This window comes from Chroicocephalus ridibundus, chromosome 6, assembly GCF_963924245.1.
Source record: "Chroicocephalus ridibundus chromosome 6, bChrRid1.1, whole genome shotgun sequence".
NCBI classification, from domain to species: Eukaryota; Metazoa; Chordata; class Aves; order Charadriiformes; family Laridae; genus Chroicocephalus; species Chroicocephalus ridibundus.
In genome coordinates this window covers 16032993-16052401 of record NC_086289.1, presented here as the reverse complement: position 1 = coordinate 16052401, position 19409 = coordinate 16032993, and the positions used below count along the sequence as shown (strand labels likewise).

At 37.6% G+C, this 19409-nt stretch overlaps 1 protein-coding gene across 1 annotated transcript in view; it reads right to left on the bottom strand.

Annotated features, from left to right (window-relative positions):
* Positions 1–19409, bottom strand: part of LCOR (ligand dependent nuclear receptor corepressor) — a 62481-nt gene that overhangs the window by 11442 nt on the left and 31630 nt on the right. The window contains exons 2-6 of the mRNA XM_063340256.1: positions 19128–19193; positions 18632–18711; positions 8732–8864; positions 3937–4224; positions 948–1041 (exon numbers count right to left, since the gene is read on the bottom strand). Coding sequence (XP_063196326.1) covers positions 948–1041; positions 3937–4224; positions 8732–8864; positions 18632–18711; positions 19128–19193 — 661 coding nt within the window. The remainder of the gene's footprint in view (positions 1–947; positions 1042–3936; positions 4225–8731; positions 8865–18631; positions 18712–19127; positions 19194–19409) is intronic.

Sequence of the window (19409 nt, the reverse complement as noted above, 5' to 3'; positions counted from 1 at the left end):
GTGGTGGGTTGTTAGTTTAAAATTTCCAGTTTTTCAAAGGCTGTTGTAAAGCTAAATCCAGCAATTCAATAGCAGATTAAACCATATACTGTTTTTGTACTTCACTGAAAAAATTACTTGCACTCAGTAGCTTCAAGATAAATTCTCCCATCAACACCCAAAATCCCTCTTACTCCCACTCAGGCTCTCCAGTACAATTAACTCAATCCTAACTAAGAATAAAGGATTTCTAAATGTATGCAAACAGTGACCATTAGAAATATGAAACCTAAAAGCAGTTTTTTGATATAACATTCTTTCACACCTTGAGGCAAGAGTAGTACACCACATACTTTACATTTTTTTTAAAAAAAGAAACAACATCTTGTTCGGTGCTACAGTACAATCACAAATCCAAAAAGCCATATTTAAAGTTTTCTGAACTACCAGACTCCCTCCTCCAGATGCTTTTCTTGTTGTGGTTTATGGTAGGAAATATTAACAAAGAGCATGCAGTGATTCAAATCTAATTCAGTTTGGTTCATCACCCAAGTCATTGCTACCCCTAAAATAAACCTTCCTGTTAGCTAACTTTCCCCTAAGTGAAATGAAGTCTAAATTATATTGCAAAGCCTCTAAGACTCTTCATACATTTAACTGAACTTGCATCTCCATGGACATCACTTATCACTAAACCCAAGAAGCAATAATGGAAAGATCTTTGGCTATATATTAAATTGGCCAAAATAACAGATATTAGAGTTCTTAACTGCAAGTTAAACCTGTCTCAGTTGCAACAATTCTTATTTGGCAGGTGGGGTGAAGGTATTTGCCAAAGGTACAAAGTTGAAAAACACTTTACTCCAAAGGGTTAACACCAAAAGTAAGTTAAAATTAACAGGAGGTAAGCACACATTTTTTTAGTACAAAACAGTTTTAGAAGGTCATAGTAAGTTGCTTTCTCTTACCCATTTCCCGGAGTACTAGAGCACCCTGGAGAATGACTCAGAGAGGTGCTGCCGGCACAAGGACTCTTCTTAGTGGATAAATCAAGCACACCGTCTGTAGAGACAAAAGAATGACTTCAGTGTTTGAAGAAACACAATCAGCCATGTTGTCCCTTGACAAAACAAGTCTTTTGGGCTAAAGTCATATTTAGCACACAGCATTTTCTATTTTATTTTATTTTTAAACAAACTAAGGCTTGGATTTGTTTGCAATTTGGCTTACAAGTGGCTTCAATGTAGTTCTCAGTCACAACAAAATTTGGCAAACTAAAAGTGCATCAGTTACAAGAGCCAGAGAATAAAAGATGACCTACAAATGACAGTTCAGGATACAACACAGCCCATTGCATAACTAACCCTCAGCAGTTCAAAAATGAGACAATCTTCAAATTCCTGAGATACTTCCCCCCCCTTAAAGGGAGGCTTTAAGCCAGTATTTGGATTACTTTTTTTAATCCAAATCTTTGCAGGACAATTGAGAATTTCATAGTGGAAACTCACTTTCAAATGAACATACACACATAGATTTGGGATGACTCCTCACCTGGCCGCTAGCTTCATCTTTTTTTTCCATCTCTGCAATGGGTCCCTACTGGCAAAGCTGCTGCCTTTCCCCTCTCTATTGTGCGATTTTAGTCCCTCTCTTCTTCCATACAGCAAATTGTTTTTCCTGCTAGACTGCTTCTTCCATTCTCACTAATGGCACTTCCTCACGCTCACCCATGCTCCTCTGTAAGCCCTTACGTAAACTCCGCATTTCTAGGCAACAGAAAAGGAAGCGCTTTTTGCTAGAAATTATGTAAAGAAATGACCAGCTCCTACTGCACTGAAACAACTTGAAATTCTGGTCATTTTAATAAGGGCAACATGGTCATAGAAGCAGCACAGCCATCTGAAAACTTTGAAACAAGGAATTTATGAGGCAAAGATAAATGAAACTTGTTGGCAAGGTAAACTAGAGACATTTCAGAGCTCCTCACTCATTCCATCTAATCAAGTAAATACCACCCAGCACAAGAACAATGTAAGATGGCTTTCAGATTGCTTAAAGTTCTCTTTTGACATATGGAGAAAAAAACATGATAAACAGTGAACTAGAATTAACTTATGGAAAGCTGTTCCACCCACTGCATTTGGGAACACACCATAACCCAAACTTAAGCAAGCAGACAATTCAATTTTCCTTTTGAAAAACACTTAGACAGCCACAAGATACGGAGGCTGGATCAAGTAGCAGCTCCTTTTCAAGAGGCTGCTCTGAACTCAGCACAGGCTGCTGCCAGAGGCATTTGCATCCACGCTTCCTCCGTCAGAAGGGTCATTACGACCTAGAAGTCTCTGAGGGCAAGTAGGGCTCTAGCCTCATACCCCATGGAGAAGTTTACAAACTAGCTGGGTTCCCCTCAACCCGCTAGAAGAGAAATATAACACAAAACAGCACTAGCAGTCTTTCATGGCAGCCTCTTAAATCTCTCATTAACAAGTTTGGCAAAACCTCTTACCAATTACATTAAATATAAATTGGAAAAAAATAATTACATCAGCAAACAGATTACTGTATAAGTTAATATGCACATGTTCTAATTCCATAACAAGTATTATGAACATTATAAATTATCTTACAGCTTTTTTGTCACATGGTAACTAAAGAATGGTTGCTGTACATGCTTTCTTCTTCACCACACAATCCTCTAATTAAAGAAAAAGCAGAAGCAAAACTGATTCTCTCCCTCTTTCAGCGAAAAGCTTCACAATGAGAACAGTCTAACATTTCTAAACACATACGCAAAAGACACCTGTGAAATACAGCTATAATAAAATTAGCTAGAAACAAATGCCTGTCAGCTGAATGTACAAGTCCTCAGTTCAAGAAAGAAACCCTACAACCTTGCGCTGCAGTTTTGTCACTGAAGTGTGGTGACAACTTTCAATAAGTGCTCTAAGTGCAGTAAGTGTCCAGATGCCAAAGCTGCCTATCGTTGGGCCACATAAAATTAACCTTTTTACAGAAAGCTTTGGAAATGTAAGTTCAAAGAATAAAGGGATACCTACAATTCTATACTAGAGAGCAAAAGGCTTTTTTAATATTTTTTTAAAGGCACCTTTTCCACTTGAGGATGGACAGCCTACTTTGTATTTGATAGAATGATTTCAGACACTAACACGTTTCTAAAGAAGGGTAAAGGGGCTAATTTTAATCCTATCAGTAGGATACACTTATGATAACCTCTATTCAACAGTTTCAGAAAAAAACCCCAATCATTCACATACTATAATCTCTCACAGAATTTGCTTGTTAAAAAACATTTTTGATAGAAAGCAAGGTTTTCAAATTAAAACAAGCTCTGCAACAGTGTTACAAGTTATTCAATCTGTGCTCTGCAGAACAAGTCTATTTTTAAGTTAGTAGAGAGACATTTCTTCCAAACACATAAAACTGGAAGTTTTGTACAGTTCATTGGTATCATTTTTATAGCCTTCACAAAGCAATTTCTCACAGACTTTTAAAAGATACTGTTTTCTCGCTATGACCAGAAAGAAAATAAATCGGTCCTTCAGTCAGACTGTGTACTGATCTTCAGAAAGGAGACAACGTTATGGTTTTCATGACCATGTGAACTTGCCTTATCAGCAAGCGTACAGTCTATTTTGGCAGACTGTTTCTTGCAGCTCGCAGCAGGAACAGCACACTTGTCCCCAGAGTCTGGAGCACGTCCGTCCCCTTTGCCCTTCTTCAGAAAAATCACTCATGTCTATGGGCCTACATTCTTTCAAAAAGTCTCTTCTCTCCCAGACACATCTAGCTAGTCATTATTTTATTGAAAAAAACATTTACCGCTCTTCCACTTTACATTTTACGTAAAAGTGCAAACTTCTAGTTGTCTGATTTTGCAACAAGAATGCCATTAATGGATTGCTGTAGGATGCAAGACACTGAGAAGAGTCCTACCTTGTTCACTAGGTTCTGACTGAGACTTTCTGACAGTAAGGTCCAGAGGTGAGTCTTGGTCAGCCATGAGAAGTTTGCTGAGCACAGGGTTCTGAGCAGTTGCAGCCGTGGGAGAGGAGGCGACCAGAGATGCTTTCAGCAGGCTTTGGTTCTTTGTGCTATTGGGCTGGCTGGAGTCCTGAGTAGAGCTATTTTTTGAGGTATATTCAGCAGCAAACTGTCGGATCATTCGCTGCATGATCTCACGGGCCACTAGGGGAATATTGGGGTCAGAGACCCTAGGACTGTCTGTAAATATTAGAAATTTTTTTTACTTTAAGGAAAACAGCTTTTATATTAAGTCATTGTTTATTTACAAAAAAAAAAGTCTAGGGAAAAAAATGAAAGCCAGAGATAAAATAGTTTCTGCAGAAAATGTACTTTAGTCTTAGAATACCTGAACAAGAACCATTGCTAATTCTGGCATAACCTTACCAAAATAAGTTCCCTAAGAAAAATATGCAATCTCATATTTTGTTTTCAAATATAGGTATATTCGACCAGACCTTTAAGAGGTGTGGAAACAGAAAGGAGAGCTAGACCCATGAAGGAAAGAACCAAGTAATGGAGTTCATTCCTAAATAACTGAACAGGTTATTCAGTGGAAGAATTGAGTAACTTACCTGCAGCTACAGAAGGGAAGAAAGGAGAATAAAGTTGCAGCAGTCCCCTACAAGTTTACTGAGAAATAAAGCCCTATTGTTCTGATTCTTCAAAATAATTCACGTGAAGATCAAACGTTCAAGTGTCTTCCATCCCATTCTATCTATTCCTTTTGACATTTCTATCATTATAACCAATGCAGCACTGGGGATTACCCAAAGAACTTTCACATATCCAAAAACTCAAGATGCGTCACATGAAAACTCTATTTCTAGAACAGCTGCTAAATCTATTAGTAAGAAATGTGAAACAGAATAGGTAGACATTCCAGTTTATTTAAATGAAACAGTGTATAAATGCAAAGATATTTTGGGATGTGGGCAGCCCAAAAACATATTGTCAAAAATCACTATTTTAGACCAGTAGTAATTAATTATGTGAAAGCAAATCTGTAACGCCTAAATCACAGAAGCTAAAGTCCTGCCACTGCACCTCAAAAACCGATTGTGTTCTCTGGCCAAAAAAATAAAATCAACACAAAACAACACACTACAACCACACAGCTCCAGAAATGGCTCAAAAAGGTTTGATTTTCTATTTCTGAAGAAACATTCAGAGAAAATTGTGCAGTAGAAGACCAAACAAATCTTTAAAAGCAGCTCTCAAAACGGAACAATAGAAAAATGTTTACTTCCTCTTTAAAAAAAATTGCCCGGGTTGAAAGGTAATCTATTGAGATTGAACTATTAGAAGCATTAGCAAAATCTTCTGTGGGACATTTCAGCATTAGATTTGCCTTTTGCCACCATTTTTGACAAAAATGCATCAATCCAACAAACCAGCTTTACGTATCTGTAAAGGATGACTGACATGAAGGTTTGAGCACAGAGTTGCCCAGAAACCAGAGAGCAGCAGTCAGCAGCTACTGGGTTTCTTGATGAAAAACCATATTGAGCTTTAAATAATTATCAAGTCCAAACTCCTTCCTGTTAAGCACAGCCTTCTAAATCTAAGGTCTTATACTGTCACCATGTATATTCTTTCAGGGGTATAATAGCAGTACACTTTTCAAGACGTCTATGTAAATAGGTAATAATTTTCTTGTAAAATCTACAGGATGTTTGATCGTTGCTAAGGATAAGACACTAGGGTTTGAAAAAGCCACCAACAGAGGAGCCAAACTTAAATTTAGATACATTTACATTCTCACTTTCTTCTCAAATGGTCCACAAGGACACAAGCCTGGAGAAGTGTGGAAGCTTTTTTTCCCCCGCTATGGTGACATTTCTTTTTCTTCCTTTTTCTAACCTCTCTACTATAACCTGCTGAGGGACATATGAAAGGTTGTAGGAAAGCCCATAAGGGCACAAACTGATGGCATTATCACACTGATACCAACTATTCGACACATGCTTGTAGCATATACAAGTGGGGCTGGCAGGCATTCAGAGCTCTATGATACTTTTGTTTTCTGAAGAAGAATTATGCCTTTACTGTGCACCCATGTGCATATGTACAACTCAGTAATGCTCACGGCTGAACATATTTCCAAATTCAGGGAGAAAATATTACCTATGCCTACAGCCATGCATCTTTGTAATCTACAACTTCAAAGAATCAGCACAGAGTGACTACTGAGAGCTTTCTAGTGCTGCTCAAGATAAACTCACTAATTCAGGACACAAAACTCAATTTGCAAGCAGAAGGGTAGTAACCTAGCACATTAAAGGCTCCTTGTTTAATATAAAGCCTGAATGCCAAGGATTAAAGCTGTTCAAAAGCAAATGGAAAATATTTGCTGGTGCCTCTACAGCATCACTTGAAATCAACCAGATGTTTATTTTGACTCCAGGTGTCCAGTTTTTTTGAAAAAAATAAGCTAAAATTAACTAAAACTTAGCAATTCTCAGAGAATAAAAATACAGCAAACATTTATTAGCTACAAATAGTCCAAAGCAGTGCCTCTGAGCTTTAAAACCTTAATAGCTTTTGTGTATTTTATCTGTACTGAAATCTTAGAAGGGCAGTATCACACAAAAAGGGTATGATTTCATTAAACCATCAAAAGAAGGTCCTATCCTGCCCCAAGGTAAAGATAATGGACAGCTATGTACTACCACTCTGCTTTCACTGGAAAGTTTGAATATTTGAAAGAAGTATTACTGTGTCAGAGTGCCATAGGCACAAAGCAGAAAGAAAGTACGTAAGGTTAATGGACAATGAACCTGTTCAGAAAGTTTTCCAATCCTGATAATTACCTATGTATGTTAAGTACATGAGTGTACATCCTTGACACGCAACGGGCATCCGTTCACAGAACATCTGCATTTTCTCTCATCTGCCTGGGCTACAAAATACCAGTCTCAAATGTTACTGGCAGTGAGGATGGAAAGAAAAAAAACAACTAATTGCTGGCATGAAGCCAGGAGTGCCCAGCATCTCCAAACGATGTAGGAGCATCAGAGTTCTGCCATTCTTTGTGTCCTCTTTGGTATGACAGTGCCCGGGGATCTTATGGCAGAGGCATGAGTTAGAATAACCTTTCAAGCAATCTAAATACAGCTAAACTTGACAACGATGCATTAAGGATTCAGAACTGACTTCCTGCCAGGCTTCTTCCCCTCCCTCATTACTCTTGCACCAAGCACAGCTTTGCCAGAGGAAGGAAAGCAAGAGCATGTTAAAAAAAACTCAAAGATTCTTAGACATCTGAAGTGATTTCATTATACTCATTCTATGTATATGACCATGGACAGAGTGTTAAATCCCTCATTCACACACTACAATATCTGCCAATAGTTTTCCAACAATTAGGAAAGTATACATTTCTAATAAGACACACACAGAGGTCATACATTTACGCTCAATATTAAAGGGATGAAGTCTTTAATAAACAATTTGGAAATGATAGTAGTGAATTTTTTCTCTCACCAGAAAAGTAATATGGAAAAAGTGTGTTTTCTGTATTTTTGTTTTCTTAAATCCCTTCTGGATTTAAAGAGAGATGGGATAAATTAAAAAGCTAAAGGAAACATTAACCTAAAAAGAAGAAAAAAACCCCCAACCACAACTGAAAAGGAAGACTTGGAATAAAAGCATTATCTGAACTATCAGTAGTAATGCAATAGCTGTCCTTCCTACCATCCTACATGCTTCTGTATTTTATGCAATACATCATAATGTTAGTTTGTATTTATTCATTTGAGTCATAAAAGAAAGGCTAAGATACTGTTATCTACTTAAAACACCTTTAAATATTTTGGTCACTGGGAGGAAGGGCTGAGGACTGGCTACAGCAATTTCTGATTTGTTAAACTGAAGCCTCTCATTGTCCCCCAGCAGACAGGTTGGAATTACTGATTTGGCAGATTTTCTCACACATGGGTTAGACTGATAAGTACAATATACTTTCATTCAGGATGCATTTGGAAGCAACCTCTGGATTCCCCATTTCTCAGATTGGTAGAAAACAGTGAAATGAATTTTGTACCTTCCTAAGAGCACAGTTTAACTGACATAACTCTCCAGAAGAGATTTAGAGGATTTTCTAGCACTGAGCTACTGCTATTGTTCTCAGCATATTCTACGGTACTGATTTTCAAATTCTTTTGCTGATCACGTTTCAAATTCTCCATATATCCCCCTTAGCACTATTTCAACAACACTTTATACTGTGGGTTGCTGGGGGTGGGTAATCACCACAGACCATAGGGAGAAGACTGCTGACCTTTAAGAAAAACTGCATTAGTACACATCCCATTAAAATAAAAAAAAAAAAATTAAAAAAAGCACCCACCTACTACCATTTGCCCCTTCTTCAAATAGCCCACTCACATAAAGATTGGTTTCAGGGGAGCAGTTCTGCTGGGTAAGAACTGAGTCACTTCTCCAAAAGTGCAAAACGCCAGTGTTCTCACCGAGAGATTTGTTTTAGGGTTAAATATGTTCTACTCTCTTCCTCTGTCCCAAGCCCACACTGCTGCAATGCTACATTATTTGAGAGTCAATTTTTACTCTTGATAAATATATATAAAGAAGACAACTGAAAAATACTGAACATACAATGACAACTTGAACGTCAGATCTTTGATACTTGTATTGCATGCAAAAAGACCAGTGAGAGATACCATTTCCCCCCCTCATTAAAACCAACCTTTTCTGTAAAAGACTGCATTGAGGAACTCTTCCGCTTGCCTTTCAAAACGAATGATTTTTGCTTGCTCTTGTCTAAGCAGAGCTTCTTGTCCAGCTTCCGAGGCTGGCTCATCCAGACTGACTAAGTGTTCCTGCAAAGATATTCAATATTTGTAAGATCTTCCTGACTCCAAAATGAATAAAGTTCCTTAGGCATTAAATATTTTACTAAATTCAAAACTTTGTTAGGTACTCAACACAAAACTGAATCTATTGAAATCACAACTTGTTTTTTGACAGCTCCAGAACATTGTACTTTGTCCTGTTTTCTTGTTGTAAATGCAGCAGAAGCCTGTAAGATTTGATAACATTATGGGAAATAAAAGCCCACTATAAAAAAGAAGATTTAGATATTTTAAAACATTTGGCTGCAAATCTTGTATCTAGCACTTGTTCTTTGGCTTTTACTTTCAGTTCCAAGAAATAACTCGAAGGCAAAACAGAGAAAGTTCTCCTTACCCTTACACAGTGTTCATGCAAACCAAGCAATAAATGACCAAGCATTAGCAACAAACAGGTCCTTTTGTGAAACGGTTCAGTAGTAGCTACTTTTAAGTGAAATAAACTTAAATAGCTGCTTACAACACCTACAATTGATTAAAAATCATCCTATCTCTTACAATTGGAAGCAACTGAGGTATCTCAACAATATTTCAAAACAAGTTTTTAACTAGGATAATTAAATTGTGAGAGATGCCAGGATAAATTACTCATTTTAAATACAACTCAAAAAACTAGAAGACAGTGGTTACAAAAATACGAAATATAAACACTCAGATTCGCCCCCCAGGCACATGCCCCTTCTCTCATTTCTTTCAGTTTAATGCCTTGGTCCTGCTTAGGAGAACAATCTCTTTCCTGGCCCTCTCCCTCCACTTCCATTTTAAGCTGTATTAAAGTTACCTGTATTTGCCTACTGCAGGAATGTATACACAACCGCGCTTTGGGTTTAGGGAGTGTTTTGTTTTGTTAACCTTTACAGTTTCAGTTATCATAATATCTAGGCTACATCTGTTTTTTTGGCCTCTACTGTACGAGTTGATTTCAGGTTCATATCTTCATGGGACTAGAAGGGAAGGAAAGAACTGGCAATTCATTTATAATTCACAATAAATGAAAAGAAGAAGCCATTCTTAAGTTTGTGCCATCTCAACTTCAGGAGGTTTAATGAAGCAAGGTTACATAACTAGCCCATAGTAAATTAACGAACACGGCAGTCACATGAACTACGTGCAAAGGGTAATAACATGAAATGCTGTGGACTCTGGCCTGAACAACATGGGCTCTCGCCTCAGATCTGTAATTCCAACCGCTTCCAAAAGTCCTCTATCAAAAGTAAAGGGAAATATTATCTCAGACCAGGTATAGAGACAAAGTAGTATTTTATGCTAAATAAAAAGACAAGGAGCATGTGATGACAAAGGTGACAGGGGAGTAAAACAACACGTTTGCTGCAAAGGTAAGAGCCTGCAGAAGTAAAGACCTCACAGTGTGACTGACGCTGTTGTCCATACCAGTGAGATTCCAAACCTGCTCTCAAAACTGCTGGCTCTCCTAGGAAAGATTAGCGCCTTTGAGATAGTCTTAAAGAACACAAATTTGAACTGACAGGTTAAATATAATAAAAGAGTTCACCTCTGTGCCAGGTAACCAGTAGTAGTGCTCCTGCGGTTCACTGGTATTTTATGAACACACTGAAAATGCAGTTGTACTTTTCTAATACTTAAAATATGTGAAGTATCTGTACAGGATTTCACAATAAAAATATTTGTGGAAAATAAGCCAAATATTTTTATAAGAGTTACTCTTCAGGTGAGACTTCATAGAACACACTTGCATCCTCTTTTTGAAACTGTGTTTCTGCATCTGACAAAGTTTAATGCAGGATCTGTCCTAGTTATTGACAGCCATTCTGAGTCAAGCTCCATTATCTTTTAGGCATTATCAAGATAATTGTAAACTCAGCTTATCAGTTTGCGTAAAAAGCAGACATTTGTGCAAATTAACTAACAACAGAAGTAATGTAGGCATTCAGAAGCGTCAGAACAATCATTGGAATATCTAAGCATTTACAGACAAACTGCTGAAAGTTTACTTTAAAAGGAATCTCGGCACAGAAATTTGGCTAGATAAGATCCATTAGAGTTAATTAGCATCCTCTAGCTAAAATCCCACAAGCCATTGCAAAAAACTTTCTTTTAATTCAAAGGACAAACAGAGAATTCAGAATTGAAGGAAATGTTGCCCCTTCAACCTGATACTCTGCACTTTGACAGGCTATAGCTCTGGAAGAAGCCTAAAATAAAAATAACCCTTGACCAACACAATGCATTTCAAATCTTCCTAGTAATTCTTGCAACTAAGACAATACACAGTAAGTACTAACTTAGCAACTCTGTGGAAACGGCACGCTTCTGAATGCCTACATTACTTCTGTTGTTAGTTAATTTGCACAAATGTCTGCTTTTTACACAAACTGAGTTCAGCGGCAGCATACCTCACCATAAACAAGTGTACTTTACATTACTCATATAAAGCTAATGTATAAAGAGTACAATTTAATCTACCTAGGCTAACTAAAGCTGTACATTTTCTACATAGAGAAGGAATGAAGAAAAAGGGATCAGCCAGGAAAAAAAAAAAAAAAAATGTAAGTGGCTTACACTGGTGAATGGCTGAATAAAGGATCATTTAATCTGCATTCAGGAGAAGAGTGGAATAGCAAGGCAATGGCAGTGCCTAGTTCTTAGCCCACAACCTAAGGAGTGTGCATCTCTTCACATGTATGATTTTTATCAATGTCCATGCTAAGACATCAAAATGTAAAGAAATACAACTATATAAGAGAGTCAGACTTAACCTTGTGCACAGGAAAAAAAAAATCTTCAGCTGTTTTCTGGCATCTGCAGTACAGCACTGACTACATGAGACAAAATATACTGTAGAGATTTTCGTGTATTACCTTTTTTTAATTATTTTTTTATTAATTGTGTCACAATTATTCCAGCAATCTTCACAGACGGTTCACCTCTAGAAGGAAACTTCAAGTTTCCACACCAAATATTTCATTGTGATTGCTTTTCAAAGTCAACTTCAAGAAGTGGTGGGGGAAGTTGTTTTTTTGGGGTCATGCATGTTTGTTTGGCTTGGGGTTTTGTTTGTTTGTTTGTTTTTTAAAATTTTCCACCATTTCTTCCCAATAACCATTATTTGGCTCCACTGTCATCAGGCTTATCCTCTCACTCTGCAGTTCCAAATCACACCAAAGTTTCCAAAACATGCAGGTAGTAAGAAGGAAGGCCTATTAACATTTAGATAGCGTTGTCGCTGGTTACAAATACCCTGGAAAAAAACCTGACCAGTTACTTTTAAATATTATTTATAACAGGGCACTCATTCTATTCTCTTTGTGCTTCTCTTCAGGTGGGAACCATGCCCCAGAGCATCCCTGGAAACCCATCAGAGAACATGCAGTACCGCTATATTGAACAATAATGCTTCAGGAAAAGACACCTGGAGTGGTTTTTGCACATGCTCCCAAAGGGAGCTCTTTTTGTATGTTAATGATATAGTTATGCTGCATATCTTAAGTTAAAGAGCCTTAGAAATACAGGGCTCAGGTTTTCAAAATGCAAGGTCAATGAGAGACCACCTAATCCTGGACAGCCCGGCCTTGTGAGCACTAGCACTGGATCCTCACTGAGACCCTCCTTGTAGGTAACATTGATACAACAATTCTAAATGCTAAACTGCTGTCAGGAAGAGAAAGGTGTGATGCAGGCTGGTTTTGTATAGATATGGCAACAGCAGCTTCATGTTTAAGCCACAAGCCGCACACAGATGGAGCGGGAAGCACCTACAAGATAGACTAGTATGAGATAATTCCTATTTTCCTTCGTAGAGAAAATGAAGGGAAGCTTCTCACAGACCACCAGTGGTTTATCGGCCAACCCACAGACCCCAGGGATACAATCCAGCCTCCCATTCCACCCCAAGGCAAGATCAGGAACAGTGAGTAAGAAAAGAATGTTTCAGCATCCCTAGGTTGCCTTCTCCAAGACTTCATTTTTTTTAAGACTGTACAGTCTTTTTAACTCTTAGCCAGAGCAAAGAAGAACAATCTACTATTTTCTATAGACAAGCCTTAAGGGCAGCAGAGATTGCCTTCATGCCTTCTCCTCCTTCTGCCTTCAAGACCAAGTCATTCTTGATGCTTTCATTTCAATGCTATTCAGTTTGTTTACATCTCTCAAAATGCTACACCCAGCTGAGGCTTCACCAGCATTTAGGTAAGAGAAGAAATTTCCTCTCCAGGTATTATGACAAATGCCTCTCTCGATATAGCCCCAAAAACTGTTCACTACTTTTACAATGCTATCACTTTTCAGACATCTGTAACTTGTGATTTGACAAAACAAGTCTGTCTGTCCTGTTTCTCATATTTATTGAGATCACTTTCAATTCTGAGCACGCCCTTTAAAGCATCTAGAACTGTTCTCAGCTCAGCATCAACTAAAAATTCAGGTAGTTTAATTAGTTACAAGATATCCCTCACTTAGTGAACACACATACTTTTATAGTAACAAACAGTATTATTTCCTTATTAAGGTGACTGATGTCAGATTTACCAAATACAAAACAAATTTAACTTGACTGATCCATAGCTATTGAATATCATTTATTATCTATAGTAGGGGGAGAGGGAAAAAAAAAAAATCAGAGAAAATACAATATGCTTATATTCACATTTGTGCACAAGCAAAACTGTAACCCCACATTACTACTAAACACAGTTGGCGATTATCACAAACAGCTTCTTCAGGTTTTAGCCTCCATATCGAATTATTTTAAAACCACCCAATACAAAATTGACAGTCTAAATGCTTTAGTTTTTTTTTAAAGTGATGAAATCCATTAAAAATGTTTTAGAGCATCTTCCAGCGCACTTAGGATCTCTGTACACAGTTTAAACACTTTCTGAAGCCATCAAAAATCATAAGAGTTCCGCAACTTCAACTCATTTTCAGATATTTCCTTTGCCATCTTCAATTATTCTACAAGTTAATGCTTTAAATTATAGTGGTAGCTTCTCTTTGGGAGTATTCAGACACTTACTGCAGTTTACTTCTTATTGTTTACGTTCCTCCATAGTCAAAGGACACAAGATTCAGAGGCTGTTATTATGACTAATCGTAATCAAGTAATGGCACGATATTAGCTTTCAGATGTTTGTGTAAAGCAATTACTTACAAGCTTTTAAAAATATCCAAATCATATCAGAATAACTTTAAATTTTAAAATGACTCCTTCACATGATGTACCCTACCACACTTCTTCACAACTGAAGGAATCATTAGAGGTCCTTACACTGAAGCCCAAGTACTTCGAAGATGAGACTCAACCTTCTGCCGTCAACAGCATGACACTCCAGAATATGCTCCCAGAAGTCATTTTCTCTCTTGCTATTTTTGTAGCTTAAATATATCTATAAAATAGTTAATGTGCTTAGGAGTATTATCCTTCTTGTTCTGCTCTCACCAACTAATGAGATTAGTCGTGTCCTACCCCCCCCCTTTTTTTTTAATACGTATGAATTGCTTTATGTAGCTTTAGACAATAGTGTTTTCTTTTCCAAATGAATATACCCAACCGAATCCTCTTTAAGGATTCTGTTTCCAATTTCCCCTCTTATTACTGGTGCTTTCTTCTGACCTTATCTATCTGCATCTTTTCTTTAAAAAAATAAATCTTAAACTAGGCTTGAGCTCCAACTATGAGCAAATGACAGTAGAAAGTATCTCATTTGATACAAATATTCTATGTGAAGCCACAGATCTCTTCTGGAATGATAGCTCTGTCAGTTCATTTAACAAGCCACACTGAAAAATTAAGAACCCTAATTAAAAAGACATAAGTCAAGTACACTTGAAGTTCAATTTGGCTGAATTGATAGGTCTTCTCTGCACCATAACGTTTTAGAAGGAAAAGCTTCACACAAAAAAAAAAAACAACAACAAAAACAAACAAACAAACAACCCAACCACCTTGCAAACTATACTATCTTAAATCTTCCTGTGAAGGATAAAGCCCATAAGGAATTGAGAATTACCACATTTGCAGATTATTCAAATGAGAATTCACTGGGTTTGGTCCCACAAAACCCAATCCCGATTCCTCTCACTATGAGTAGGCAGCCAGAGCTGCTACCTTTGCCTTTTTTCTCTTTCATGACCATCAGTGTACCCATGCGTTTCTGCACACAGACACACAGGATAATAACCTGGTAGCAGCTCCTTAGGTAACCAGGTATTCTCTCTGATCATACCATACTGAAACAATTGTGTATTCTGCATTATACTATGGAAGAAAAAAAAAATAATCTAGTTTCTAAAAGCTTTACAGTACAGCACATAACCCTTTGGATTTGGGCAAAATCTGGGAGATCTTAGCTCCCTGTTTTGTCTGTATTTTATTATTCCTTTCAAATGAAGACATTTAAGTCCATTTCTCTATCGAAAACCATCTTGTATTTTGACTGCCAAAAAATCCATGCATTTTCTTAGTATTTGCAAGTAGAACTACTGCTACAAATAAATTAATCTTTTCAGAATACTTCAAGCAGATGGTTCTCCATCCTTTGAAGAAAGCATGTAATTGAATCTGATTGCTTGTACAAAAAAGAACCAACATCACTGAAATGGGTGGGAGAGCAAGTAGTTTTTTCTCCCTTAAACAGTTCTGCCAATAAACTAATTTCAGCTTCTAATTCTCATCCTGTAGTCCAGAACTTGATACTCCTTGAGCACAACTACTGGTCTCTTAAGTTACAGGTAATTCTTAAGGGTAAATGAAATACAGAAAAAAACCCTGAAGATTTTTATTGGTTTTGAACTTGTCAGACCAGGTACTTACATGTCACTCAAAGGTGAAAATCAAATACACTGATTAATTATTCCACTATCCAAAAGGAGGTCATGGTAGAGATGTACTCATTGGAAAAAAAGGCCAGCCACAGCCACACACTTGTAATACGTGGTTTGTGGCTATCTTGTTCCCAGCTACAACAATCGATTACACACTTTTTAATTCTGTAACTCACCAGTATACAAGAACAAACCCAAGTTATCCCAAGAACTGCCCAGTGCTTTTCCCAAAAAGAGGATGCACATCAACAATAAAAAAAGCAGAACAGATGACATGGCACAGAAAGCACAACGACTACCACATTATGTACAGGAACAGAAAAGTTTTAGCAGTTACAGAACACTGAATCTGTGGCTCCCTAAAAAGGAGAGTAAAAGATATCAGTACAGATGTTGAATGAAAGAGATTTCAAATAAACTAGTACCATTTCTAATTTAGTTCAGTCCATCAGATGAAGACTGTCCATCATTTGTCTAAATATCAAATGAAGTTATAAGGTTTTGTAACAATTAAGTGTCTGATGTTTTAGTTCAAACTATGATGTTAAATCCATAATATCTGAATGCTCCCATAAAAGAGTCATATTAAACTCTGCATCGCAAGCTAATGACATCAGCAACGGCCAGTAGTGCAGCAATTTGGTATATCTACAAAGGAAAGGAAGCACTCCCATCTTGCCATCCCTCTTAGCTGACATACAAGAACTCACTAGGTCTAAGAACTCACTAGGTCTAAAAGGAGCGATATTCTTCTCTCAAAAAAAAAAAAAAAAAAACCAAACACCCAAACCCAACAGAACTGATACAGAAGCTGGGGAGCAGGAAGAAAATAAAACAAAACAAAACACAAAATCAAAGACAACACAACTCTAAAAAAATCTTACATGCTCTGAAGAAGCCCTGTGCCAAGCACGAGGAGAATGACCAGGATTAACAGAGAAATCAGAAGTCTGATTTGAATACCCTCCTTTCCCAGTTCCCTAAACAGCTAGGGATCCCTGGCCAAGCAGCAAACAACCATGCGTACAAAGCGATATTTTCTGTCCCTGTTTATCAATCAGCTGTAAAAAAAATGGTTTAAAACAGGCATTTTTGGCTACTGAAATGTAAAAAGTGACAGAAACTGCTTGGGTTGTATTAATAAAAATTATTCTACCCAAGCCCACAGTGGCTGACTGACACTACCGCAGCCTTTCTTAACTCACATTTCTGTCCAGTTTGCTCTCCTCCCTCTTCACTTAGTGCCTTTGCCTAGCAATGCTGCACAATCCTGCTGCATTCTGTGTCAATCTGTACGCAATCCTAAAATCTCCTTAGAACCCTGATGCTAAAACAACACAGAATGCACCAGATGTGACCACACCTACATCTTTTGTTTTGTCCATTTAAAAGTCAGAAACAGTACAACGGGAAACCATGTGAGAAGCCTTAACACAAATGATAACTACCACTAGCATAAGGAATACATCACCAGTTTTTCAGTGACGCAATCATAGGCTACACTTTACTACATACCACTAGAAAGAAAAGCCCAGCAAAGTACATGAAAATATAAATAGAGATATCTCAGCTTCTGACTAAAGGTTATGTGGAAGCTTATAAAGGATAAGACGACCATGACTGATCAGCACACTATACGGTGAACACTTGTGTTCTTAGTTTTTGTATTCACCTAACAATCACTGATTTTCAGGACCTGCATTTTAGTTATTGTGGACCTATGAGGACGATTGAGATATAATCCATCTTTTTTAAGATCTACCCATACACTACTAGATTCTCCCAGACTATGACCAGCCTCTGACCGCACAAAATGAATTTCTGAATCAATTAAGTGGATTAACTAGAACTGTACTAAACACTGAATTTTGTCTTTTTATGAGATGACGTAAGTCAAACAAGATAGAACTCCTTACAGCACAAGCGTACATACAGCTTACCTGCTGTCAGTCTCAGTGAAAGAATTATGCCTTACCTCTGTTCTAAATGCAAGCACTCCTAACACTCCTCCCCATGCCTTAACAAAAACAGTAATACAAAAACAAGCATAAACTGGCAACATGGCAAGTATCAGTGTAAACAAGGTACATTTTTTATGAACAAGCCATGCAGCCACACGTTAGCTGCTGCAGAGGGAAGGCTGCTTTTGTTTCATTTCTAAGTTGATAGAGATCCACTCTGCATGTTATTTCACATTGTGCAGGAAGAAGTAGTAGTTAAGAGTTCCAGCAAATGAAGTCCTGCCAAGACAGATGAGCCTTCCTTCCTATGCCATAGAACAATCATTATTTCAACATATGGGCTGAGCAACAATCCCATATAGCTATATATGAAACAAAGGCTACGGTGCTATATTCTCATTAAGAAAACAAATTGCAAGTTTATTCTGTTGGCAAAGCTGACTTGTCCACGTTTAGGCTCTGACTTGGTTATAAACAAGCACAGTACAAAATCTACCATACATATGAGCCCTTTAATAAAAGGATATGGCCCACAGGGAAAGAGATTCCAAGATACAGAACAAGACTCTATGTTGTTAAAATGCACCACATTTCCATACTGAAGATAAGCCCAGCGTCTGACTGTAGTAAACATGCACAAGCCAAAGTCTGGCTCCACTGGGAAGGGGTTACATGATCCCAACAAGACCTCTTACAAAGAACTCCAGAAAACCCCCAAACAAACAAAAAACAACAAAACACAAAGAGCCACTACACAGAAAAATAATCTGCATCACATACTACAAAGAAAAAGTTGCAGAGAAGACGCAAGTCTCTTCATTAACTTGCATTATTTTAATTCAGAAAGCCTTTTTCCGAGGGAGGGGAAATGGGTAGGAGGTTGCAGATTTTCTATGTTCTGTTAACTAGGAGCAGCAAACTCCCTCCCTTTGTCCCTCCCCTACAACTACTAGCTTCACACATCTGCATTGTTACCTTCACTTTTTCTCTTCTCAGGCAGCAGAAAAGACAATTTTCATCAAAAGACCAATCAGAAACACCTTCAGGCTCACAGTCTGTAAATCAGAGGAATAGCAAATTACTTCATATTCATAAACCGTGACACAACTGGAGCCAAAAGAGAAATGCCAAATTAAATACCTGTTTCACAACATTCTTGCCTGCATTCTGAGGATGCAGGCTTCGTTTCGGCCATTTTTCTAAACCCCCAGATTACCAAACTGTACACATTTTATCTACACACAAGAAATCTGTTTTTCCGAGCACTGCCAAATACACTCCCAGCTACATAAAGATGAACGCACACTCATTAGTAATTTTAGCCAATATGAAACTAACTGTGAGCGCTGCCTGGGGGAGGGGGGAAAAAAAGCACAAATCACCACGGTAACACACATTTTCTAGAGGCAGAGCTGGGGTTGCTTCTGTCATTAGAAATGCAGAACAAGATACAAACATAGAGATTGAATACCTTTAAACAAACTGAGATCTTTTAATAATCCAGGTCCAAACAGGCCTTCTAGAATACTTTCAAACCCTAAAAGCAAATAAAACAATTGTTAGCTTTCTAGATTAAGTACGTCACTACAAGAATATTCACAATAGCAGTTCTATATTTATCTGTTCCAAGAACAGAACTCAACGTGTTTTCTCTAAGTATTACAAGATGCATGGGTCAATTGTGATGAGTGAACTACTGAGAAATCCTAGCACAATCTAGAGTCCGCCGACTCCTGCACTTTTGTAAATAGCC